This window comes from Odontesthes bonariensis, chromosome 13 (genome assembly GCF_027942865.1).
Source record: "Odontesthes bonariensis isolate fOdoBon6 chromosome 13, fOdoBon6.hap1, whole genome shotgun sequence".
NCBI lineage: Eukaryota > Metazoa > Chordata > Actinopteri > Atheriniformes > Atherinopsidae > Odontesthes > Odontesthes bonariensis.
Window position 1 is genome coordinate 32,432,783 of NC_134518.1, and position 25,015 is coordinate 32,457,797.

The window sequence follows — 25,015 nt, forward strand, 5'->3', positions numbered from 1 at the left end:
ATCAAATTGTGAAAAATGGAGACTGAAATACCAATAATGCGAGCAATTAATCTGAGTTTTTTTTTTTTTTTTTGTTATATATTGTGATAAAACTGTTATCATGAATGTTTCTGGCCAAACTAATCATGTCTGGAAATTCATATATTATGTTGTTAATCCTGTCAGAGTGAAAGTATTGATTGTAACTGCAGTCAGACTGATCCTCAATAAAACTTAGCAATGATTAGTTAACGTGAAGTTTACTATTTTGCAACAACTAGTTTCATCTTCAGTTTCATTTAGTTGAAATTGAATTGTAGAAAACCAGAATTTAAAGTGTGTTTATTGTACTTTTGTGAGCTGAAGTGGAACAGCTTAAAGTAAACTGACTGTGTATGAACTAAATTGAATGTTTGATCAATAAAATAAAGTTTACTTACTTTGTTTTATAGGAATGGTTCAAATATATTGCAAAATTGCCACTAAAATTAATGCAATATGCCATTAATATGTTTTATTTTAGTAGTAGCATGCTGTGAATGTAAATATGTTGGAAGTAGAATGAATTATATTTATTTTTTTATCAAGTTCCAAGCTTAGTTTTCCAGAATTTGAATAAATTTAGGTAAAAAAGGGGGCTAATTTTATAAATTACAAGTGACAACAGTATTTTTTATTACATAAAAAAGAATTTTTTTTTTATTTTTTTTTATTATATCTCTTTTCAGTCGAATTATTACGTTATGATACATTTTTTTTTTACAAAACAAGTAATGAAAACATGGCCTAGTTTTTGGAGCACACTTTTACTATAACTGGGCAGGATCTGGCCTCTGATTGGCCTTCCTAACTGCCAGTCAAATTTCCCTACAATGACCATTTTCTATTGGACGACCTGGCTGTCAGTCACCATTGAGGCGGGAGCAGGGACATTACTCCTGTCGCTCATGGAAAAAAAAGAGAAAGTTTCCAAGATGGCGGTGCAGACTCGCCTGTTCGCTGGAAAACAATAGAAACTGCATAGAGGGACGGAGTTAGCCTCTGCTGGCGGCCAAATCTGTTCTGAACCGCACATGTCCCGACCCGGGCTTGGATATCAGTGGTGGTGGGTGACTCTGGATGAATATAATAAAAGTATGAGGATTTATTTAAATATTTCAGGCTAGCCACCTTGCTAGTCGAGCTATCGTTACCCAAACGGGGCTACAAGCTAGCAGCTAACGGCTACACGGAGGCGGAGAATCAGCTGTTCGCTGGACAGATGCTGTAGGAAGAGCGGACAGCCACACTCTCATAGTAAGTGATTTTTAAACTTTATATGGGGCAAATATTTTAGATGTGTCTTTCTTTATTTATACCATGTCAGACCTTTTGTGTATTTGATCAAACCAAGTGTTTATTAGCTTAATATTTGCTGCCAAGTTTGAGTTGTTAGCCAGCTAGCTCCTGTTCGCTAACCAAGCTAACTCCCCAACACTTGAGCAAAATAAAGTTTCAGACAAGTTGGAGAACTGTTATGTCGCTTCGACCGAGTGAAACATCACCGGGAACAAACAAATTGAAGTGAACGCAGAAGTTATTGCCCTCTGGTTCACCAGCAGCCTCCTTCTGACGGCAGCTTGAATGCTTTTTAGGGAATTTTTCGACGCTCTTACTTTGATTTTTTGAGTGGAGGAATGTGCTAACTTCAATGAGCTGAACGGGGAGTCAGTTTTGGTGGCGAACAGCAGCTGTTTCATTGACTAGAATGTGGAGTAAAATGTTTAAATGCTTTTAACAGAAAATATATGTATTTTTTAGAGTAAATTTGAGCATGATTTGGGGTTTGGGGTGGAATGAATGTGGCTCTTACAGCTCTGTGTTACACAGCCAGTTAAATAAGCTGATGTACAGCAGCAGGTTCACAGTAAACACTTAAAAACTGAGGGTGGAAACAGGAGGCTGGATGGTGTTGCACCCAAAAACCTTAATTTTCCTCTCCGGCAGTGAGTGCCGCTGTGACTGAAGGCCATTAGCAAGACAAAGGTCGCCTCCATGGAGCCAGCACAAGAGTCTTTGTAAAAGGGCGAGGGGGGGTGTATAGACGCCCAGAGTGAAAAAAAAGAGCCAAATTCAGCATTTTTATGGACGAAAGCTGAACCGGGAGAGTTTTTCACGTCAAAAGTCTTTATTGATGATGGCGGATTTTGTTACACCGCGACACAGCGCGGTGATGGAGAGGCTCCGCCGGAGGATCGAGCTCATCCGGCAGCATCACAACAACTGCCAGAGCCGCTACGAGAGCGCGATGCTGGAGCGGCTGGAGCCGGAGCGGCAGCAGACCCTCGCCCTGCACCAGCGCTGCCTGCAGACCAAAGCCAAGCGGGCCAGCAAGCACAGGCAGCCCCAGCCCAGCGGCGACCAGGCCGGCCAGAGAGCCCCGAGCGGCGCGGGAGGAGGCGGCGGCGGCGGCGTAGAGCACGGAGAGAGCGGGGGGACGGCGGCGGAGCAGAGCCGGAACAGCACCCTGATAGCGGTGAGTTGACAGGATGCGCAACACGGGCTGCTGGAGCAGGAGGGAGCCGACATTAGTGACAGCTGGAGGCCGCAGTCTGAGCAGGATGTGTGGCCTCTGCTCAGGTTTGGGCTCAGGAAGGTGGTGGCAACCCCACCATGAAATACCTGGGGGGGGACCTTAGAGTTTCTGTGTTTATATGTACAGAGCACTTCATACTGGACTTACAATGCTCTCAGGATCAACTGCCCTGGTGAGAAATAAATCTAATTTATCTAAACATTTTGTTTTAACGATATAATAACACAAAGATGTACTATCCAGAAATATATATGAATTATACTAATGTCACGCTTACGTTTATTGTTCATAACAACTTTTTATTGGAATACATCAACAGAAAATATACTTTGATTTAAAGTTATCTGCTGTATATGAAGCGTATTCATTTAGCTGTTTTAGAACTATGATTATAACAGAGAACTTGAATGTTTTATAAAGTTTTTATATCTATTAATGGCTTAATAATGGTGACACTTTAGTAATAGATGTTTAGTTTTCTAATAAAACAAAGTAAGTAAACTTTATTTTACTAATCGAACATATAAATTAGTTCACACACTGGTAAACTTCATGTTAACTAATCATCACCACACTCTGAGTTTACTGAGGCTCAGTCTGACTGCAGGTTCACTGACAGATGCTCATATTTAATGTAGTTACAACGTGTTTCACCAGGTTAGGGCTGCGTGACTCTGGCTAAAATCTGAATCGGTGTGAATTAAAGCAACTATTGTTTTTGCTTTGTCGTGTTAACGGCGTCTTGGAGTGGTCCGCCACCTGGTCAAGCCGTTTGTTGTTGAATAAATACACGATCTGAATGCAGGGAATGAGGAATGAGATCGTTTACATGTGTGAATCTGGAGTTTTATCTTCCCCCAAATGAGTCAAAAACATCTTTAAATTGTTTTAAATTCATATCTGAAATAGAAATAATGACCTTTTTGGAAATGGAAACGAGTATTTTTCTCTGATTATTTGAGATATTATTAAAAAAAACTAGATATAATACCACATACACAAGAAAATCACAGTATTTTCTGACTTCCTTCTTTACTCTGACTGAGATGAACAGGAATTCTTCTCAATTAACTCATCTATTAAAGTAAAACGAGGACATAATATTTATTTAAAAAACACAAAAAAGTTGTATTTTTCTTCTGTGTAACCCAGAAAATTACAATCTCAGATTGTATATGGATGACAAGAAGACTGGAGCCATAATTATTCGACTTCTTCTTCTTCTTTTTTATTGACGATAAACCAGCCAGTGAACAAACTAAACTCGGTTTAATGTAACAGGCTTTTATTTGAGCACCTTGTTGAGCGATCTTTAGCGACTCTTTTTGTTGTAAATTAGCTGGACGATGATTTTCCTCTTTTAAAAATATGCTGATATCCATTTTAATCACAGACTCGGGTATGAAAAGTGACAATCAAACCGATCGCTAACACCGTCATCATTTGTTTTCAGGGTTTAAGCATATTCTCCAGCTCCAGCCCCTCTAAAATGGGCTTAACGATGTCTATGTCAATAAATGTTATTCAATGGGTGCAAATGTGCTGCTTTTTCTGCTCAGATCAGCAGCAAAACCTCGTTAAACTGAATCTTTAGTGGTGAAATCGGGCCGTCGGCCTGTTTATGACCTTTTTTTATTGGACCCAGGCATCCGCGTACTCATGTAATTACTTTCTGATATGAGTCTGTTCATCTTTAAACCACAAGTTTAATCATTCAAACCTGTTTATGAGCTTTCACTTGTTCTGACTAAAGTGTTTATTAATCTCCAAAATATTTGTCACATGGTTGTTGGTCCCGGTTTTGTCAGTCGGGGTTCGTTTCTGTCAGTGATTAAAGGTGTTTTTAAGCAGCTTTTGCATCTTTAAAATCCAGTTGGAGTTGTTTTTTAAACCCAAAACTAGATGTTTTTAACAAGTAAAAGAGAGAAGTGACAGTTTGAAACGCTACTCAACACAGATACTTGAAAAAGTCGCTAAATGGGTTAAATCTGTGGCACTTTGCTGCATGTCAACAGTATCCAGCCTCTGTTGAGGCCTCTGGTGCCCAGAAACCTTTAAAAAAAAAAAAAAAAGGTTAAAGTGAGCTGGAGGCCAGCGTCTGGAGCTGGTTGGAATCTGGTGTGTTGCTCAAGGACACTGGAGCAGCTCTGAATTCTTGAGCTGAGACGGTGTGTTTGTCAGAGACCACAGTCAGACGGCGGGGGAAACACGGAGGTCATGTGACCAGGCGGCAAAGCCACAACACTTGTGCTGCTCTGAAGCTGCAGAGGAGCTTCTCCTGAATGATCGATCAAACGGCGACCCGAACCAGCCAATACTTCCAGACTCGATCGTTTAAATCCCTCTATTCCAAAAACTCCTCGATTCAAATGATCTGATTCGATGCTTCGTTTAACTTCCACCAAAGTCGCCCCGTTTCACACGGACCGTTATTACTGTCGCACAACGTGTTCCGCTCAGCGGTCGCCCCGTTTCACACGGACCGTTATTACTGTCGCACAACGTGTTCCGCTCAGCGGTCGCCCCGTTTCACACGGACCGTTATTACTGTCGCACAACGTGTTCCGCTCAGCGGTCGCCCCGTTTCACACGGACCGTTATTACTGTCGCACAACGTGTTCCGCTCAGCGGTCGCCCCGTTTCACACGGACCGTTATTACTGTCGCACAACGTGTTCCGCTCAGCGGCCTCTTTTCACACGGACCGTTATTACTGTCGCACAACGTGTTCCGCTCAGCGGCCTCTTTTCACACGGACCGTTATTACTGTCGCACAACGTGTTCCGCTCAGCGGCCTCTTTTCACACGGACCGTTATTACTGTCGCACAACGTGTTCCGCTCAGCGGTCGCCCCGTTTCACACGGACCGTTATTACTGTCGCACAACGTGTTCCGCTCAGCGGTCGCCCCGTTTCACACGGACCGTTATTACTGTCGCACAACGTGTTCCGCTCAGCGGTCGCCCCGTTTCACACGGACCGTTATTACTGTCGCACAACGTGTTCCGCTCAGCGGTCGCCCCGTTTCACACACACCGTTATTATTGTCGCACAACGTGTTCCGCTCAGCGGCCCCATTTCACACGGACCGTTATTACTGTCGCACAACGTGTTCCGCCTCGTTTCACACGGACCGTTATTACTGTCGCACAACGTGTAGCAGCTTGGTTTGATGGAGGCAACAGTTTTTCTTATCGGATTAATTGATTACCTGACTAATCATTTGCTGAAGCCCAGGTTTTTAGAATCAATCCCACTGAGTTTTGCGTCTTTAATCAGCCGATAATTGCTTTTGTCCTCGGCGTGTTTGACTCCCTTCAGCAGCTCAGCTCCTCTGCTGTGAAATGACATATTTCACATATTTTCAGGCTGTTTTTAGATGGTGGAAAATTGAATTTTCTGGTTGCTTTTAGCATTTAGTTCAGCTGTCTGGAAAGCATCTTAAACATAAGGGAGCTCTGATTCTGCTGCTGCTGTCTGCTCAGAGGTGCTTCACACAGCCCCGTTTAATGATAATATTCATGAATATCCCTTTAAACCCTTTAAAACCAGCAGAGCTTTGTTTTAAAGTGATCGATAAGCTCGGGATCTCGTTGTTTTGTGCTGCTTGTCTGTATGAAGCGTTACTCTGACAGACGGGAGTCCTGAGAGATGACTCAGTCTGAACAGAACCCCCCCCACACACCGCTGACTCACCGCCCTGACTAACCACGCTGTCGAGAAACGCCTCGCTGTCACTCATGGGACTTACTCACCTTTGCAGCCCTGTGATTGGCTCCTCCTGGTGACAGCCATGATGTCACAGAACAGAGGTTTGCGTGTTCTTAATGACACAAAAAACAAAGTGCTGCTTTTTAACACATCAAACTGGAGTTTCCATGTTTACAAGGAAAGTTTTAGAAAATTCAGTTTCAAATGGGCTCTTATTTTGAAATTCTGACTCATAATGTGTTTTTTAAGTCATTTTTTAAGTCCTATCTGATCATTTCTTCACCACAAGTAGTAGTGAGAAACTTTTTGAACTGTGAGCAGCAGAATCTCCTGAAAACATTCATGTATTTTTATATATCTGCTGTATATATTATAGTTTTCACGACTCCTCGCCTTCAAATGTGAAGAGAAAACTCGGATATAATGGGAGTGAATTGTGTTCCGAGGTGATTTTTAAAACTGTAAAGCTTATTGTAGTGAATGGGGGGAAACCCTAAAATGATTCCGCCCCCCTCGTTAGCATAAATAGGCAGGAATGTAAAAACAAAGACATAAAACCGAAATACATAGGCTGAAAGGGGGTTAATTTGAAAAACAATGACGTTTAAGATAAAGAAATTAATCATTTGGAGGGAATAAACGGATCAAAACAATTAAAGGGAAAGTAATACAGAAATAAAAACGAATAAACAAAGAGAGAAACTGAATATATCCCAGTTAAATTACAAATAAAATGGAAAATAACAGCGTTAACACCAGCTTAAATGAATGCAGTTGAAAATTAAAGCAGAAAATAGCGTTATTTAAAGTTACCACTGTGTTATTAAATGTTTTTACTTCATTTTAGTAACATTCCTCATCGTATAAACTTAGATATTTACAGTAACTGAGGAAGAAGGAGCTGCCGAGTCTCTGGTTTAACCTGCAGTGATCGCAACATTTCTTCTGAGCTTGTGTAGAAACGATAAAAGATTCAGCCAGAAGAAGTCCGGCTTGTTGTGAGACGTTTAAACTTTGAATGATGTGTTTTACTGTAAAGTCTGAGTCACAGGGCGACAGACGGGGCTCCGTTTCTCACCTTTTCTGCATAATTACACTGTTCTTTATGGGGAAATGTGTCAGCTTTTTAAAAGATTCGTGAGACCAAAACGTTCAGACCTGCTCAGTCTCACGGGACAATAAAAGTCTGTTCTTCATCTATTAAAGAAGTTACTTCCAGTCCCACCAACTGATCAGCTATTGGGGCCAAAGTTTACGAATAAAGAGGTTTAACAGTAAGAGAAAGCCTGACTGGCATGTGTGCTGATAAGCTGATATCAGCCCGCTCAACAGAAGACTAAACAAAGAAAAATCCAGAAAACGTGTTTGAAATTCCACTTGTGCGGAGGAAGAATGTGAGTGCTAAAAACAGGCTGACATAAACACAGCAGATAGTTTGAATTTTTGTGGCTCAGCGAGAGCTAAAGAATCCAGGATGAGTCAGTGCGAAGGCTCATCTCTCTGGCTGTCGGGCGCCGCTCAGGCTCACCTCGGAGGCAGGAGAACCGCTTAGCTGTTGTGTTTTCAGTCTGCGAGGTGCAGAAACCCGTCTCAAAAATAAAAGTGCGAGTACAAGTTGTGGCATCAGATGGTATCGGGACTCCCACCTCAGACTGATGTTTGTAAACACTCAAATACTCTGAAACCCTGGTCGTCAGGAGGAGTCAGACATGTATTTCAGGTTGAAAGAGTTCAGTGAGTCATCAAAGTTTCCTTCTCGTCTCATCGGTGTTTGTTTACCGCGACTCCCCCACCTCACGAAGCCCCGAACACCTGGTTGGTTGGGTGTTTTATGTTGTTTCATGTCCAAAAGTCCTGATCCAGCCCTCATTTCTCTCTTTATTTCCAGTAAAACAGTGGCAGCGACTTACTGAAACATGATTAAACATGAATGTAAATACAGTAACAGAAACTGTTTATACGGTTCTAACAAACACAGCCTGAACCCTCTCAGACAGCTTTCTGTCCTTTCTTTAAGGAGTCTTCAGGAATAGTTCTCCAGGCTTCTTGAAGGACATCCCAAAGCTCCTGTTGCTGATGCACATACAGTATTACTGTGGATTTCCACCTATTTTTATAGACTGTAAATATTGTTTAAAATCAGTGTCGTGAAACAAAAAGATTAGTTTTCGCACAACAACCATCAGAAATTCTATTTAAATGATTATTTTCTCTGTCCAAGTGGTCATTTTATAGACAGTAATGTAAAAAAAAGGTCCCGATTCAGCCAACGTTTCCAAGTAAAACAGGAAACAGTCGCAGTGATTTACTGAAACATGGTCAATATAAATGTAAATACAGTAAACAAAGCAGAAAAGCAGCTTTAAGGTGATTATCTGCTCTGAGCTCCTTTCTCCTCCAGCACAGCCTGAACCCTCTCAGACGAGCTTTCTGTTCTTTCTTTAAGGAGTCTTCAGGAATAGTTCTCCAGGCTTCTTGAAGGACATCCCATAGCTCTTCTTTGGATGTGGGCTGTTGATGTTGAATAACATATAATTCTTATTACTGTCAGTTTTTTTTCCTACTTTTCTACTTTTAGACGTGACAAAGTCCATTATTTTGGGATTTGGATTTTTTTTAAACTGATTTTCTTAAATTAATTTGACTCTTTTGGTAACTGGAAGCAGTTTTAAACGTAAATGTACAAAAAAGTTGAAACTATGAAGCTGTTTTTCACAGATGCAACTAAAGAAATGGGAACAAATGATGTGTCTCTGTGACAGGCTGCTGGGAACAAAGTGCCTAAAGATCCAGTTTAAAACGGCTTCTTTGCTAAGTTGTCTGTTCTGTGTGGACACAACACTGGTTCATCCCTTGAGTTAGGAGCCTTTTTCCTGCCTGAATGATTCATAGGTCAGAGTTAAGTGGCTTAACAAAGAAAGAAAAAGAAAACACAATCCCAGGACTTTAAGTTATTCTCTGTTTTCATAAATTCACCACTTATGATATGCTGCATCGTATAAACAGTCACGCGTCTCACTGCTCGACACCGAGTGGCAGAAACCTCAGAAGCTGCTGAAATGGTGTATTTAAGGTTGACCTTTGATTTCACTCATAAATCACCACAACAGCAGTTAAAAATGTTAAATCTGAAATATATCTGCTCCTTCTTATCAAGTTTAGACTTATTTTGTCCGACTGAAATGACATTTTTCCTGCTACAGAGACAGTCAGGCACCCAAAAATGTGTCTTATCGTCACATTCGTAGAAAACACTGAGATATATTGTTGTTTCAGCACATGAAGGCACATAAATGACCAAAGTACCTTTTAGTTTTGGGCACATTTTAAACAGAGCAGAAGTGATGAATTTGACTTATTTTGGGGAAAAGGGAAGCAGAGAGAAACTATATGAAGCTCAGATAAAGCTTCAGCTTGGAAGAAAGAGACAAAATGCAACTTAAAGTAAGAATAGGACGACATGAGGCCTCAGACTTGGTTGTATCCACCTCCTCGGTGTTTAGGAATCCCCCCTATGTGAAGCAGATAAGGGGGAAATCCCCCCTCGAGGCTGAAAAAGGAATGAAGGACTGGACTGAAAATGAGTGAAAAAGAAGCCAAAGACCTTCAGAAAGCTGGAGAACTGTTGCTCAAGACCACTTTTAAAGATTATAAGAAATCGTGAACGTACGTCTGATGCACGGTCGGGTTGTTCCCACTCACAGAGTGAAACATTAGTGCCAAATAACCAGCTGGAAACTTTAGTTTAATCACTTAAAGCTAGGGCTGGGCAACGATTAAAATGTTTAATCTAATTAATCACGTGATTTCCCTGATTAATCACGATTAATCGCATTTGTACGCAAAATCCAAAAATGAATCCAAAAGTAGCGTATAGCTTTTAGCATTTAGCTTTATTTTAAATGTGCTGCCATATGAATGAAAGTGCCATAACATTTGTTGTGCAAACACACTTTTAACATCAGCATCTTTCTGTAGTTTTTATGTAGAAGCCTCGCTCCACTGTCTGTTTCCTTGAATGACTTGCTGCTATCAGTTGTGTGTTTTGCCTTTAAGTGATATTTTAGACTGGAACTACTACGCTGAGAAGACAATTCAACTTGGCAGAGTTTACAGATGACTTTGGTTCTGTCGACTCCGCCGTCTGGAAGAACTTTAAAATGAAAATGGCCGAGTAAAAGTTCCGTACCCTTCTCCATGTTTGGTGGATCCGCCGATTACTTTCTTTTCCTGTTCCACAGCAGCAGACTTTTACAAAATAAAAGCCTGTGAGCAACAGACTTTTACAAAATAAAATGAATAAAAATAAATAAAACCTGCGTTAATGCGCGATAAAATATTTATTGGCGTTAAATAATTAACGAGTTAACTCGTTATTATCGCGTTAACTCCCTACTTAAAGCATCCGTTTTTGTGCTGGATGTTTAGTTTTTCTTTTAGTGTTCTGGTTTAATCTGTGAGGCCTTCACAGAAATGATGAATAAGTGAGAATTAGATTTAAGATTCAGGTTAAGCTTCGGGCCTGAAAGTGCCGTTTCAGAAACGTGAGCGCTCACGAGGTGAAAGAGAAACCGACTCTGTGACGTCTGGTGTGATTTAAACTGTTTGACACTTTAAAACCTGTCTGTGGCGATCTTTAAAGAGTCAGCTGAGTGATCAAAGGAGGCGTTGGTAGGAGGTTGAAACTCCGCCGCTTCAGATCATCAATCGTATGAACACGCTGCGTGAGTTGGCCTCGGCCTGGACCAATCACAGCGGAGCATGATGTCACTGTGGGAAAACACCTTCATTCTGAGAGCTGACTGAGCTGTGGCTCATTCAGGAAAAAAACATCTGTTTGTGTTGTTTCCGCTCACTTAAATCAAACGCTGATTATCCGTAATCATCTTGTAGGTCAGAGAAGGCGTGTTTTTCATTTTAGTCTGAGAAACTGGCCTCAACACGAAGGCTTTTCAGCAGGTTGTTTCACCTCCACACAGGCAGTAAAGTACTGAGGTGGGTCACCGAGGCCCTCCTCTTTTTATTAAAATAAAAAGAACAGAGGGAGGTAACAGAAATGTACATGGTATGTTGGCACATCAACATCTGGGTTTCTTTTAAACAATTAAATAAAAAATTAAATGAAATAAACAGGAGACCGAGCAACCTTTTCCTTAGACAGTAGAGCTGTGTTTCAGATTATGAGAAAAACAAAACAAATAAATCCCAAGAGTTAAAATGCATAAATAAATAAAACAAACAAAAAGACAAAACACCACCACAAAAACGCTAAACTCAGATTCATCAGACTGCTTATATTCATATTTATTGATTAAAAAATTAAGCTTTAAAGATGCAAATCACTGAGATTTATCTGCATATTTATTCCAATGGGGTTGTTGCTGGAAGAAAAAGTAAAAACACACGAGAAGAATAGAAATAAAAAGGAAGATTATACGTTCGTTATAAAAGAAAATCTAGATCAGTAGCGGCTCCCCTTCATGAAGGTGGATAAGCTTTTAAATTCAGTTTTCATTTAACAGACACGTTTATTAGAACTTATTTCTGAGGATCGGACTCGATAAAGATGTTTAGGTTTGAGGATTTTCTGTTAATCTTAATAACTTTGTGTCTTTGTGTTGCTGCAGCTGCAGGAGACGGTGAAGAGGAAACTGGAAAGCGCCAGTTCCCCGCTGGGCAGAGAGCAGGTCAACGGCTACGGCGACGGCTTCCCCCCCAACAAGAAGAACTGTCTGGACAACGGCACCGCCAACGGCTCCCCGCTGGACTCCAAGCTGGGCATCTGCGACTCGCTGAACTCCAACGGGACCCACGGGCCGGCGGGGGAACCGGGGGACGGCGGCGGGGACGTGGGGTCGGACTTCCATCGCAAAGAGATGAAGCAGGAGCCCGAGGACATCCTGCCCATCATGCCGCCGTCGGGAGGCGGAAACAACAGCCTGTTCCCCGACCTGAACCTGAACGAGCAGGAGTGGAAGGAGCTGATGGAGGAGCTGAACTGCTCCGTGGCCATCGAGGACATCCAGGACATTCTGAACGACGGCTTCGAGGACCGCAAAGACTCCCTGGAGCTGGTTTCCGCTCCGGGTGGGGGAGGAGCTGGCGGGGCATCGGGGGGAGGAGCCCCGTCCTCTCAGGGTCTGCTTCCTCCGGATTTGGCCAGCGTGAAGACGGAGTTTTCCCCGGCCGCGGTGGCCTTCGAGCAGGACTCCCGCACCGGCTCCCCCCATGTCAGGTCCACCTCCTCTGGACCCCCTCCTCACCCCACCAGCTCCCCCGTCGCCTCCTCCTCCTCCCCGGCTCTTCCTCCATCGCAGCCCGTTCCCCACCCGCGGCAGATACAACCCCCCCCCAACCACCTTCTGCCCCCGGGGCCCCCGGTGCCAAAAGACCTGTCCCCCGCCCAGCAGCTCCAGCAGCTGGCCGCCCAGCAGCAGAGGGTGCAGCAGCTCCACGGCAAGATGCAGCACAAACAGCCTCAGCAGGGGGCCAAGTTCAGCAGCCAGGGGCCCCACGCCCACCCCCCACAGTGGACTCAGATGGCCAACACCTCTCAGAGCCCCCTAGGGGCCACGTTTGGTTTGGACAAGCCCACAAGCCCCTCCTTATACTCGCAGGACTTCAACCCTAACGTCCAGAAGCAGCTGCTGATGTCCTCCCAGCCCAACAAGGGCTCCCCGAAGGCGGGGCCCGGCAGCTACATGCAGGGGCCGGCCGGGCACCCCAACATGCTCGGTCACCTGACCTCCGGGCCGCCTCTCAGCCACCCGCCAGTGCCGGGACCCCAGGCCTCTGCAACCATGCCGAACTACAACAACACCAAACCTCTGTCGCACTTTGAGGCGGGGCCAGGGCTGCCGCCGCGGCTCCCCAACTCCCAGAGCCAGAACAAGGCGGCGCTGCTGACGCTGCTCCGACAGCAGCCGCACAAGAACAGCATGACCTTCCGCCAGCAGATACCCCACACACAGGTAAACAAATACACACAGACAGGTAAACAAACAAACACAGGTAAACAAATACACACAGACAGGTAAACACACACAGGTAAACAAACACAGACAGGTAAACAAATACACACAGACAGGTAAACAAACACAGACTGGTAAACAAATACACACAGACAGGTAAACACACACAGGTAAACAAACACAGATAGGTAAACAAACACGGACAGGTAAACAAACACACACAGGTAAACAAATACACACAGACAGGTAAACAAATACACACAGACAGGTAAACACACACAGGTAAACAAACAAACACAGGTAAACAAACGCAGACAGGTAAACAAACACACACAGGTAAACACACACACACACATGTAAACAAACACACATGTAAACAAACGCCCGATGTGATCGTCCATGATTAATATCACCATCATGCAGACCATGAACACAGTGGCCTCCCCGCTCTCCATATTAGCTTCTTGGTGGTGTTTTCTTCTTCTCTCCTTACTTTTCTCAGGTTTTGTTTTGTTGTTGAATGTGGCGCTAAAGTAACACGTCGCTGACGTAAGTGTCTGGCTGGATCTCATTTGAGGATCCCAGGGCAGCTGATCTGCTGCTCCTCAGGTTCTCAGTGGGGTTGAGGCGATGCTGGTGGCCCCATCAGGAGTTTTCTTTCCTTTTATACCCACAGCAGCCGGATGGTGCGTTGTCCTGCATGAAGGCGCTGTTCTTCTTTTTATATGATTATATTCAGCATTTAAGGTCATTGAGACACCTTCAGGCTCCCTTACTGCATCTCACTTCCTGTTTTCTGCAAACATGAACTGCTTAAATGCAGTTGTATGCACAGCTGCAGGCCTCTGGAGGACCCTGGGTCCAGAGCTTGTTGGGACTCCAGCTGCTCTCTTAAAACGATGCGTTTACATGACAGAAACTTTGTCTGAACGCACCCATTTGCACTGTTTCCATCTGCAGAAACGTCCTCCTTTTTCCCCAGACTGCATGAAAACTGTGACCTGCTTCATAACCTCCTGAAGTGTGACGCTCTGAGACTGACGTCAGTGATCTAAACGGACCGGAGACGCAGCATGAGCCTCCAAACTGTGGATTTAACTGAAATCCTACATGCAGAATCATTTGGATCACCGTGTGCTGACAGATGACTGAAACTTAGCAAAGAGGAGGCGTATTTATCATTAAATACGGTTTAAATGCGGTTAAAGTAGCGACCCAAGCACACCGTCCGTGTGAAACGGGGCGACCGCTGAGCAGAACGTGTCTGTGTGGATTAATAATTTCAGCCCTGCTCCAGATGTTTTCTGGATTTCAGTGAGGAAAGACGCCCTCTCGTAACCAGCCGCGGTTTGTTTTTGGTGAACCACACACATGCCTGACGGAGGCGTCGCTGCGTCCTCACGCACACGACCCCGTTTCACCCCGTTTCCTTAACTTTTCCTCACTCAGAGATCAGTTATTTAAGTCAGTGTTTCCCAACCTTTTTTGGCCTGAGTACCCCCTCACACATACAACGCGTGCGATGATTCTCCAAAAGTAGAGCAACACAGTGGTTATTACAGGAAAATCCTTTTATTTAATATCCTTAACTTGAACATAAAAATCTCAGGCTTTCTCTTTTTTTTAACCTAACATTTTCTTTTAATATAAATAATTAACCAAAATAGTATAAATACTAAATCAGAATAATCTTCCTTTGTTATCTAACTTAAGTAACATTTCTCTTTTTTTTTTTTTTTAAGAATACATGAACATAACTCATTTCTCTCTCTTTTTAAGAATACAATAACAGGCCTAACTCATGTAACATTCATCACAAAACTGGAGTCTCCTTCATAAACAGTCCTCCATAAAAGTGTGACGCCTTAATAAATAAATAAATAAATAAAATAACTCCCCGTGCGCCGTGTACCCCCTGCAGTACCTCCGCGTACCACTAGGGGTCGCGTACCCCCGGTTGGGAAACACTGATTTAAGTAATCAGTGTTTCTATCGCTAACAGGACTACAGAACAGTAAGTGTTAGCTTCCGAGCTAACATCCAGCTGTGTTAACATCTGTTTGCTTCTCTCCTGCCGTCTCTGCTGTCATAAACTGTGTTTTAATGCAGCTGAAATCCTAATGATTGTTAGTAGCTGCATTCCCACTGTAGGAACCTTTTACAGTTCCTAGAACCTTTTCAGGAACGGGGCCGTTTTTTTTTTTTTTTTCCTGCATTCGCACATACAGGAACTCGGGACCATCGCCCTCAGTTCCTGGAACCATTTCAGCTCCTTCTCCTCAGCTGGGTCTGTTCTGGTTTCCATAGGAACACATCTGACGGAGGTGTTTGGTGGTCAGTAGCTCCGCCCCTTGTCATGTTGTCAGGCTGAAATGTTTCCTCATACGACACGGACACAACACGCATGTGTGTGCTCTTCCAGCCTCCATGTTAGACGCCCGATGTGATCGTCCATGATTAATATCACCATCATGCAGACCATGAACACCGTGGCCTCCCCGCTCTCCATATTAGCTTCTTGGTGGTGTTTTCTTCTTCTCTCCTTACTTTTCTCAGGTTTTGTTTTGTTGTTGAATGTGGCGCTAAAGTAACACGTCGCTGACGCAGACGGTTGCGTCGCATCAGGCCTCCAGCCCCAGATCTTGAAGGTAGACCAAGGCTGTGTTCGGAACCGCATACTACATACTTCCATACTACATACTTCCATACTTCCATACTACATACTTCCATACTACATACTTCCATACTACATACTTCCATACTTACATACTACATACTTCCATACTGCATTCTCATTGATCAGACAGTATGCAGAGCGTTTACCCACAATGCATTTCGCTCCTGCCCGAGCCGAAATCAGCCGGCCTGAAGCTGATTTCTCTTAAGCTCTAAACTCTGTAAACTTTAGCAACATTTGAAACATTTTCAGGTGAGAAAGTAGTCGTTTAGATCCCCAACGTGTTGAAAACCTGACAAAATACCGGCTGTTTACAATTCTGTTCCCACGAATTCAGCGCTACTAAAGCTAGCCGCAGTGAGTAACGCACTTCCGGTTATTTTCACAAAATAAAATACCCGTTGCCTTTTATCAAAGGGAAAGCCATTACGATACAATTGGTGCTTTTGTTTTGAAAACAGGAAGTGAACCTACCCTCGTTGTAGCTAGCTTGAAACTGCCGTTTTGACAGGAAATGACGATCGGCGACGTCACGTTACGTTGCATCTTGGGTAGTTTGAGTATGAGTAGTAACCTCATGATGCATACCCAACATTTAGGAGAATCTAGTATGCATCCGGGAACTTCTCGCTTACTCAAACTTGCATACTAACTAGTAGGAGAAGTATGCGGTTTCGAACACAGCCAAAGAAAGCTTCGGTTCCGAGATTGTTGGCCAGTTCAGGATTGAATCTGAGCCTGAGATTGGAAAAAGATTTGAGAGGTTTGAAACCTCGTCCGGGTGGAAAAGCGTCCCGTTAGGTGTTGAATGCAGAGCTGGTGAGGCCTTTCATTCAGCTGCTTCAGACCAGCCTGGGCCCCACACTAAGTGTGTGTGTGTGTGTGTGTGTGTGTGTGTGTGTGTGTGTGTGTCAGCAGCTGGTTGCTAAGGCTCACTCAGGGGGTTGAGGGGAGGCCGTGACAAAGCAGCCTTTCATATTCCGTGTATTTAAATATAGCTGCTCCTGCTTGTGTTTTGCTCCCAGCAGACAGGACGCTGTGTTCCTGCTGCCTTTCACACTTTATTATCACCGCCGCGGATCAGCGATGTCGCTTCCCAAACTTCACTTTCTGTGCCTCGTTGAAGTCGCTGAAAGCCGAACACGTGTAACTGTGCTGCTAAAAAACTGGGAACCGGCTCTCCTCCAGGCCTAATGATCAGTGAATGTCTGCCTGATCCAGCCCTCATTTCTGTCTTTATTTCAGGTTACACAGGAAATAGTTGCAGTGATTTACTCAAACAGGGTCAAACATGAATGTAACTACAGTAAATAAAGCAGAAAAGCAGCTTTAAAGTGAATATCTGCTCTGAGCTCCTTTCTCCTCCAGCACAGCCTGAACCCTCTCAGACGAGCTGTGTTATCTTTGCTGTTTTTCACACATGCAGCTAAAGAAATGGGAACAAATGATGTGTCTCTGACAGGCTGCTGGGAACAAAGTGCCTAAAGATCCAGTTTAAAACGGCTTCTTGGCTAAGTTGTCTGTTCTGTGTGGACACAACACTGGTTCATCCCTTGAGTTAGGAGCCTTTTTCCTGCCTGAATGATTCACAGGTCAGAGTTAAGTGGCTTAACCCATTCCTCAGGTGCAAGAACTGGACTGAAAAGGAGTCCCAGTAGAGACAGAAACCTGTTAAAGAAGATGTTTTTGTTTATTTCTACATGGATTTTTATTTCTGTCGCATACAGGACCAGAACAGTTACCCCGCTCCTCCACACGGCCCCTCCAACGCTATGACATCCGGGCCCGGAAACAACCCCATGGCAGCTCAGCCGGGGGCGAACGCCATGGCAGGCAACCACAACAACGCCGCGTACCTGAACAACCAGGCGGTGGCGCTGAAACAACAGCAGCACATCCTGGAGCAGCAGAAGCAGCAGCAGTACCTGCAGCGGCAGCAGCTCTTGGCTGAACAGGTACGACTCACCTCAGCTACTGTCAATGATCGGCTGCTCACACCTGAGAGGGACCAGAGAGGAAAGATGATGTGACTGCAGTGTTTTTACTCATCTCGGACACTAGAGGGAGACGTTGGCATACAGAAAGTTGATCTGCTGCCATCTGACCTAATTTTTCTGGTCCATTTATTTAAAAACCTCCCAAAAACATTCAGCTTTGTGTAGATGGTAACAAAAGCATTCAGTGGACGTCCCAGCAAGTTCACCCCAAGCTCAAAAACTAGGGCTGGGCAACGATTAAAATCTAATTAATCACATGATTTCCCTGATTAATCACGATTAATCGCATTTGTACGCAGAATCCCAAAATGAATCCAAAAGTAGTGTATAGCTTTTAGCATTTAGCTTTATTTTAAATGTGCTGCCATATGAATGAAAGTGCCATAACATTTGTTGTGCAAACACACTTTTAACATCAGCATCTTTCTGTAGTTTTTATGTAGAAGCCTCGCTCCACTGTCTGTTTCCTTGAATGACTTGCTGCTATCAGTTGTGTGTTTTGCCTTTAAGTGATATTTTAGACTGGAACTACTACGCTGAGAAGACAATTCAACTTGGCAGTGTTTACAGATGACTTTGGTTCTGTCGACTCCGCCGTCTGGAAGAACTTTAACATGAAAATAGCCGAGTAAAAGTTCCGTACCCTTCTCCATGTTTGGTGGATCCGCCGATTACTTTCTTTTCCGGTTCCACAGCAGCAGACTTTTACAAAATAAAAGCCTGTGAGCAACAGACTTTTACAATAATAAAACCTGCGTTAACGCGATAATAACTCACCCAGCCCTGTCAAAAACGCAAGAGCTACATCTCAGACCTTACAGGCCTCAGTTAGCATGTTAATGCTAATGTCAGAAAACCATTACTTCAACTTATTGCTGCTAAAACTGCTTCTACAAGCTGCTGGATCATTGGGGTTCACTTAGTTTTTCACAGCTTCTGTGTCTCAGTTTCTTTCATCTTTGCTTTGATTCATTTTCATCCAGTTAGTGTAAAACTCGATCCATCACGTCCCTGTTGGGCGTCTCTCGTCTTTGTGCAGGAGAAGCAGCGACAGCAGGACCAGCAGCTGCAGCGACACCTGACCCGGCCGCCCCCGCAGTACCAAGACCAGCCGGGACCCCCAGCCAACCAGAACCCTTTCCCACAGCAGACAGTCAGCCAGTTTTCAGGTGAGACTGCAGTTCAAACAGAGTAGAATGAATAAAACGTGAACATCAAATCTGGTTTCTGCTCACTTATCACCAGATGGCAGACATGTTTTAACTTATTTAAAGACATTTTACTGACTCTTAATGATTTTCTATTGTTTTTATGTAGATAAAATAACCAAAAAACATGAAAAAGATCAAAACCTGGAACAGTTTTGTTCAGTTACAGGAGCAAATAAAAGAAAAAAAGATTTACAGATTACAGATTTAAGGGTTAAAGATGAGGATCGTAGAGTTCTGTGAGCTCGACTGATGTTAAAACCACCTCTGGATTATCTTTAACATCTGTTCAGTTGCTCTGAGAATGACACAAATCTTCATTTTCCCAAAAGTTTGCTGCTTCAGTGTTTTTAGATTTTTTTTGTCAGATGTTTCTTTGGTAAACTGAAGTATAATTACCAGCATTTCATCAGTTTCAAAGGCTTTTATTGATTTGTTACATCAGGTTTAATTATATCAGTGCTGTTAGAGTCAAAGTTTTCAGTGGGATTAAGGTCTGGATCACCTTTAGGAGGCAGGCAAACCTCTCTGCTTGTAGTTCTTTATGATCTATAAATGGTTGATTACCTTTGAAGCCCTTTTTATACAAAGTAACCATGGTTACCAGAGGATGAACCATGACTTCTAGCCCCTTACCTACCGCATTGAGCAGTTTATGTCCAAAAACATCGGAGCTCGAGCCGCGTTTTGGTGCTGCAGAGCAGTTTGATCTCACTGTTGTATTCGCAGAGACATTCAGTGTTACAGGTTCAGCTGTGACTCTGTTTATTAAGCACTAATGACACATCAAACATCATCCGGTGGACGAGTTAAAGCTCGACTGTATCGGGTCTTTGTGTCGTTGGGATCTGGTTCCTCGTGGAGCCGGTTGTTGTCGTGACGTTGATGCTCACCACTGATTTGACTGGGAAATGAAAGTAGCTGTTCAGATGTAATCAGCTGTCAGATATTCAGCCGCTGCAGCTTCCCCTGATCAGATGTTTATTTAATGAAAAACCAGCTTTCATCTGAAGCTGAAATAGCTTTTTACAGCTTTTATTTAGAGGTTTAATCCACGCGACCTTCAAGGTTAACTTTAGCCAAAAGGAGGCTAAGCTCTGAGTTAATCAGTGGTCGACCTGTTTAACACGGACAGTTTTTACTGTCGCACAACGTGCGCACGTGCGCACATGCTGCATTTGTTGCAGCTTGATTTGATGGAGGAAACTGGAGAAAACAACGAGGAGCGAAATCTGAGAAAAAGGAGTAAAAATGTCCAAAGTTTGGGAGCATTTCAAAGAAAAAATACTGTACAGTGTGTCCATTGTGAAAGCGAGTTAGCTTAGCACAATAGCACAACGTCAATGCTACAGAATCTCAGCAGAAAGCAACCAGTTTACATATCGAGTCCACTGAGCGGAACAAACACAAGGGAACATTTCACGTTAGCATTTTAATGGAAATCAGTGGGCTTGTTAGCTGAGAAGGAAGCTAGCAGAGAACAGAAGGAAGCTAGCAGAGAACATAAGGAAGCTAAAAGAGAACATAAGGAAGCTAAAAGAGAACATAAGGAAGCTAGCAGAGAACAGAAGGAAGCTAGCAGAGAACAGAAGGAAGCTAGCAGAGAACAGAAGGAAGCTAGCAGAGAACAGAAGGAAGCTAGCAGAGAACAGAAGGAAGCTAGCAGAGAACAGAAGGAAGCTAGCAGAACAGAAGGAAGCTAACAGAGAACAGAAGGAAGCTAAAAGAGAACATAAGGAAGCTAGCAGAGAACATAAGGAAGCTAGCAGAGAACATAAGGAAGCTAGCAGAGAACAGAAGGAAGCTAGCAGAGAACAGAAGGAAGCTAACAGAGAACATAAGGAAGCTAGCAGAGAACATAAGGAAGCTAGCAGAGAACATAAGGAAGCTAGCAGAGAACATAAGGAAGCTAGCAGAGAACATGAGGAAGCTAGCAGAGAACATGAGGAAGCTAGCAGAGAACATAAGGAAGCTAGCGGAGAACAGAAGGAAGCTAAAAGAGAACAGAAGGAAGCTAGCAGAGAACAGAAGGAAGCTAGCAGAGAACAGAAGGAAGCTAGCGGAGAACAGAAGGAAGCTAGCGGAGAACAGAAGGAAGCTAGCGGAGAAGAGAAGGAAGCTAGCGGAGAAGAGAAGGAAGCTAGCGGAGAAGAGAAGGAAGCTAGCGGAGAAGAGAAGGAAGCTAGCGGAGAAGAGAAGGAAGCTAGCGGAGAAGAGAAGGAAGCTAGCGGAGAAGAGAAGGAAGCTAGCGGAGAAGAGAAGGAAGCTAGCGGAGAAGAGAAGGAAGCTAGCGGAGAAGAGAAGGAAGCTAGCGGAGAAGAGAAAGAAGCTAGCAGAGAAGAGAAAGAAGCTGGCAGATAACAGAAGGAAGCTAGCGGAGAAGGAAGCTGAGGCTTGTGCTGGGCGCTAGAGACACTTTTTCATTAACTCTTATTTGTTGTATTGGACAAATAGTTCATTTCTGTTAAAACGTCACCAGAACTGCCCCGCTCGCAAAAGCACACCATCATATTGTCCTTAATGTGCTCAGTCACATCAAAGTCCAACCAAAAGTAAAAGAGCTAATGGCGTTTTATTTCATTCATTTCATCAATTTACTGGAACATTTTGAATATGAAAACACTTTATTTCAGGGTGTAATTCAGATAAAACATGTCTGCCATCTGGTGGGGAGGGGGCTCTGAAGATGAAGAACAGAAATAAACATTTTGGGGTATAAACTTTCGGATGTTTTGTGGTCAAACTGCTTCTTGTTTCTCCTCAGCGTCCTCCATGGGAGGCCCCGCCCCCGGCTCCCGCATGTTCCCTCAGAACCAAGGCATGATGGGTATGAGTATGGGTCAGGGCGGTGGGTCAGGAGGTGGCGTGGCTCCGCCCACTGCGGTGAGCCAGTCCGACATAAGTCTGGTGTCCTGCGGCGGCGGAGGGGGTGGAGCCGGCGTGGAGGTCCTGTACAACAACATGAACATGCACTCCAGCCACCCGGCACACGCGCCCCAGCAGGCGGGCCTGCAGCGCCAGCCTCTGGGCTCCATGAGCGCCTCCTACAGGCAGAGCCTCCTGGCTCAGCAGCACCTGAAACCGCAGCCCAACGCCGCCATGTTGAAGCAGCACCAGCTGGCCGCCGCAGCCCGCATGCCGGGCGCCATGCAGGGCAGCATGGGAGGCAGCCTGCCGGGGTCCGTGCAGGGCGGCCAGAACGCCGCCTGGCAGCAGCAGCTCGCCAACCAGCCGCCCTCCGGCAACGCCTTCAACAACCCCGCCAGCGCCTTCCACATGCAGCAGCAGCCTCGCATCCCCAAGATGCCCTCTGGCCCCGCCCCCTTCGGTGGCAACCCCGGTGGACGCTCCATGACGGGTCAGCAGATGATGCAGACAAACATGGCCGCCGCCCAGCAGAGGGCGCCGCCCAACCCTCAGAGCCTGGGCCAGCCGATGGCCAATCAGCAGCAGGCTCAGCAGCAGCAAGCCAACCAGAACCAGGCGGTTCTCTCCGACATGGCGGCGTTCGGACAGCCGCAGGGCAACGGCCGCCAGGGACTGCAGTGTAACCAAGGTTACCAGGTGAGCAGGACTGCCAGTCAGCAGCAGCAGGTGTCGTTCGGCTACAACGTGGCGTCGGGGAGCTTCGCCGCCGAGAGCGAGTTGGTGGACTCGCTGTTGAAGGGGCAGAGCACGCAGGAGTGGATGGCCGACCTGGACGAACTGCTCGCCAGCCACCAGTAGGTACAAACGCCCGCCCAACGACTTCCTGCTGCGGCGTGTTCTGAAAAGCTCCAGACGGGAAGTCGGCGCCATCGCCTCGTGGTTAAAGGCGTCCTCTCACCGAGCAGGTGGAGGTTTGTTTACATCTGTGGGCGAGCCGCTTCCTGATCCGGCGGGACCGAGTCTGTCGCAGAAACACGAAGAAGTCGGTGATCAGCACCAGACTCCATTCAAAAATCTGCCGATTTAAGACCCGCTCAGTGTGAATTTACGCTCCTGGTGGAGGCCGAACGCTCTGATATCAGAGCAGAAAACGCAGTAAACTCCATTATTCTGACATTAAACCGAAAAAAAACGATGGATTTATTTAACCTTAGACAAAAATAACTGATCGACACGTCATGAAATGTGCAGTTTGATATCCTGACCTGGTTTATTCAGACGAGTTTAAACCGACAGTTTCTGGTGATAAACTCTCCCAGTCGGATGTTTTCAGTCTCCCACCAGGAGTTTAAACCCGAGCCGAACTGATGGAGATGACGTGCGTGTGTGTGTGCGTGTGTGTGTGCGTGTGTGTTTGTGTGTGTGTGTTTGTATAAATAATCCGTAACACACTGCAGTGTTTATGGATCGAGTCGCACTAAGACTACTACTGAACCTATGGCTCAGTGCTAAACCACTGTAAGGGCCCCCACAGCGCCACCCGGAGGCCGGCAGCCCAAACACCCGGGAAAAACGCCGCCGCCGCCGCCTCTCCTGTCTGAGCGGAGAGGTTTACGGTCCCCAGGGAACAAACACACCTGAGCGTTAAGGGGCGGAGCCATTTTAAATGAGCATCTGGGGTCATATCTGAACATTTTCATACGTTTGTTTATGGAAACGAGGTTATTTTTGGTCCACTCTGATGATTCTGGTGTGTTTGTTTTCCCCTTGGAAACGTGCAGACAAAAGCCGCCGCGGTCCCCATTCGTTCACCCCGTGAACGCGTTAATGTGCAGGAACCACCTGCTGCGACGCCGCCTCTCTAATCAGAAACACGAGCGTCATCAATGTAGCCTGCCAGGGTTCCAGTTCAGGTTCTTCATCCTGTCTGAAATATCCGAAAAGTTCAGCTTAAAGGGCCAAAATAACATTCAAACAAGCGTTTTTAGGCTCTTTTAACTCTTCTCTCGGTTATCTCACCACAGCTGCAGATATAAAACAAGATTTTACAACAAAACCCACGAAAAATACTGTTAAAACTGTCATAAATGTGACAAAATGCTGTTTTTTCTTAAAGGATTTTGGTTCATTCAGAGGTTTAAAGTTCTGTCTGGGAAAAAAAAAAAAGGTTTAAACCCCAAATAAGATTATTAATCGACACATTTCTAATTAATTGATCAAAATTAGCAGAAAAAATGTGGGTTTTACAGATTGTTTTTAGTCATTTGAAATAAAACTTTAGAAACGCAGCGTTGGAGAAATGTTCACTGGGCTGTTTCAGTTTGGGTTTAAGGTGGATCTGCAGCGCGGCCGCCTTGTTTTAAGGTGGATTTGCGTCGCAGCCTTGGCGTCTCGTGTGTTTTGTCTTCGTTGGACGCGTTTCGTGTTCGGTTCGGGGCGTTCCTCCCTCGTTTCAGCTCCCGCTCAGCCTGCCGGGTCTCCTGGGTCTCACTGTTGTGAACGGGGCTCTTTGTAAATGTCTATAAATATATTTTTTTGTATGTAAGCCTTTCCTAATGATCTGGAGAAGATAGAAGTTATTTTTATATATTGCAGCGGATTTTTGTAAGTATTTTATACTTTTGATATGGTTCTCTGTAAAACAAGAGTATTATGTAAATATAGTTCTTTAGAAACAAGCTTTGTCCTCTGTGTCTTTTTCCTGTTTAACCTGTTTACAACTTACCTCTGAACAAACCTTCCAATTTTAAATGAATGGGACTTCATGCAGCTTACTTCATAAAGTAGATGTTCTAGAGGATAAACTACAGACTTTAGGAGTCATAAACACCAAAACTGAGACGCAAAACATGAGAATAATTCATCATCGTTGGTCAAACATGCAGTAATAAGAGCTTCTGGGAGCTGAAGACTTACCGAGTTGATCCCAAATCACTAAACATTTCAAACCGAAGCTTTTGTTTGGAAGCAAAAGTTCATTTGCACTGTTTAAAAACTCATAGAGAGCAACATTAGCACACAAATTGCACAT

At 44.5% G+C, this 25,015-nt stretch overlaps 1 protein-coding gene across 1 annotated transcript; it reads left to right on the plus strand.

Annotated features, from left to right (window-relative positions):
• The first annotated feature begins 934 nt into the window (after positions 1-934).
• On the plus strand, positions 935-24,662 carry maml1 (mastermind-like transcriptional coactivator 1). Its single transcript, XM_075481961.1, has 6 exons — positions 935-1,275; positions 1,966-2,494; positions 11,891-13,234; positions 17,639-17,866; positions 18,948-19,077; positions 21,881-24,662. The coding sequence occupies exons 2-6, from the start codon at positions 2,153-2,155 to the stop codon at positions 22,840-22,842; spliced, it is 3,006 nt and encodes a 1,001-aa protein (XP_075338076.1). The 5' UTR covers positions 935-1,275; positions 1,966-2,152; the 3' UTR covers positions 22,843-24,662.
• The last annotated feature ends 353 nt before the right edge of the window (positions 24,663-25,015 follow it).

What these genes read in the sequence shown, in the direction of transcription:
- maml1 (XM_075481961.1), top strand. Translation starts at nt 2,153, where the DNA reads ATGATGGCGGATTTTGTTACACCGCGACACAGCGCGGTGATGGAGAGG. An exon ending in AGCAGCTCTTGGCTGAACAG is followed by an intron (nt 17,867 to 18,947) that starts GTACGACTCACC and finishes GTCTTTGTGCAG; the next exon opens with GAGAAGCAGCGACAGCAGGA. An exon ending in GACAGTCAGCCAGTTTTCAG is followed by an intron (nt 19,078 to 21,880) that starts GTGAGACTGCAG and finishes GTTTCTCCTCAG; the next exon opens with CGTCCTCCATGGGAGGCCCC.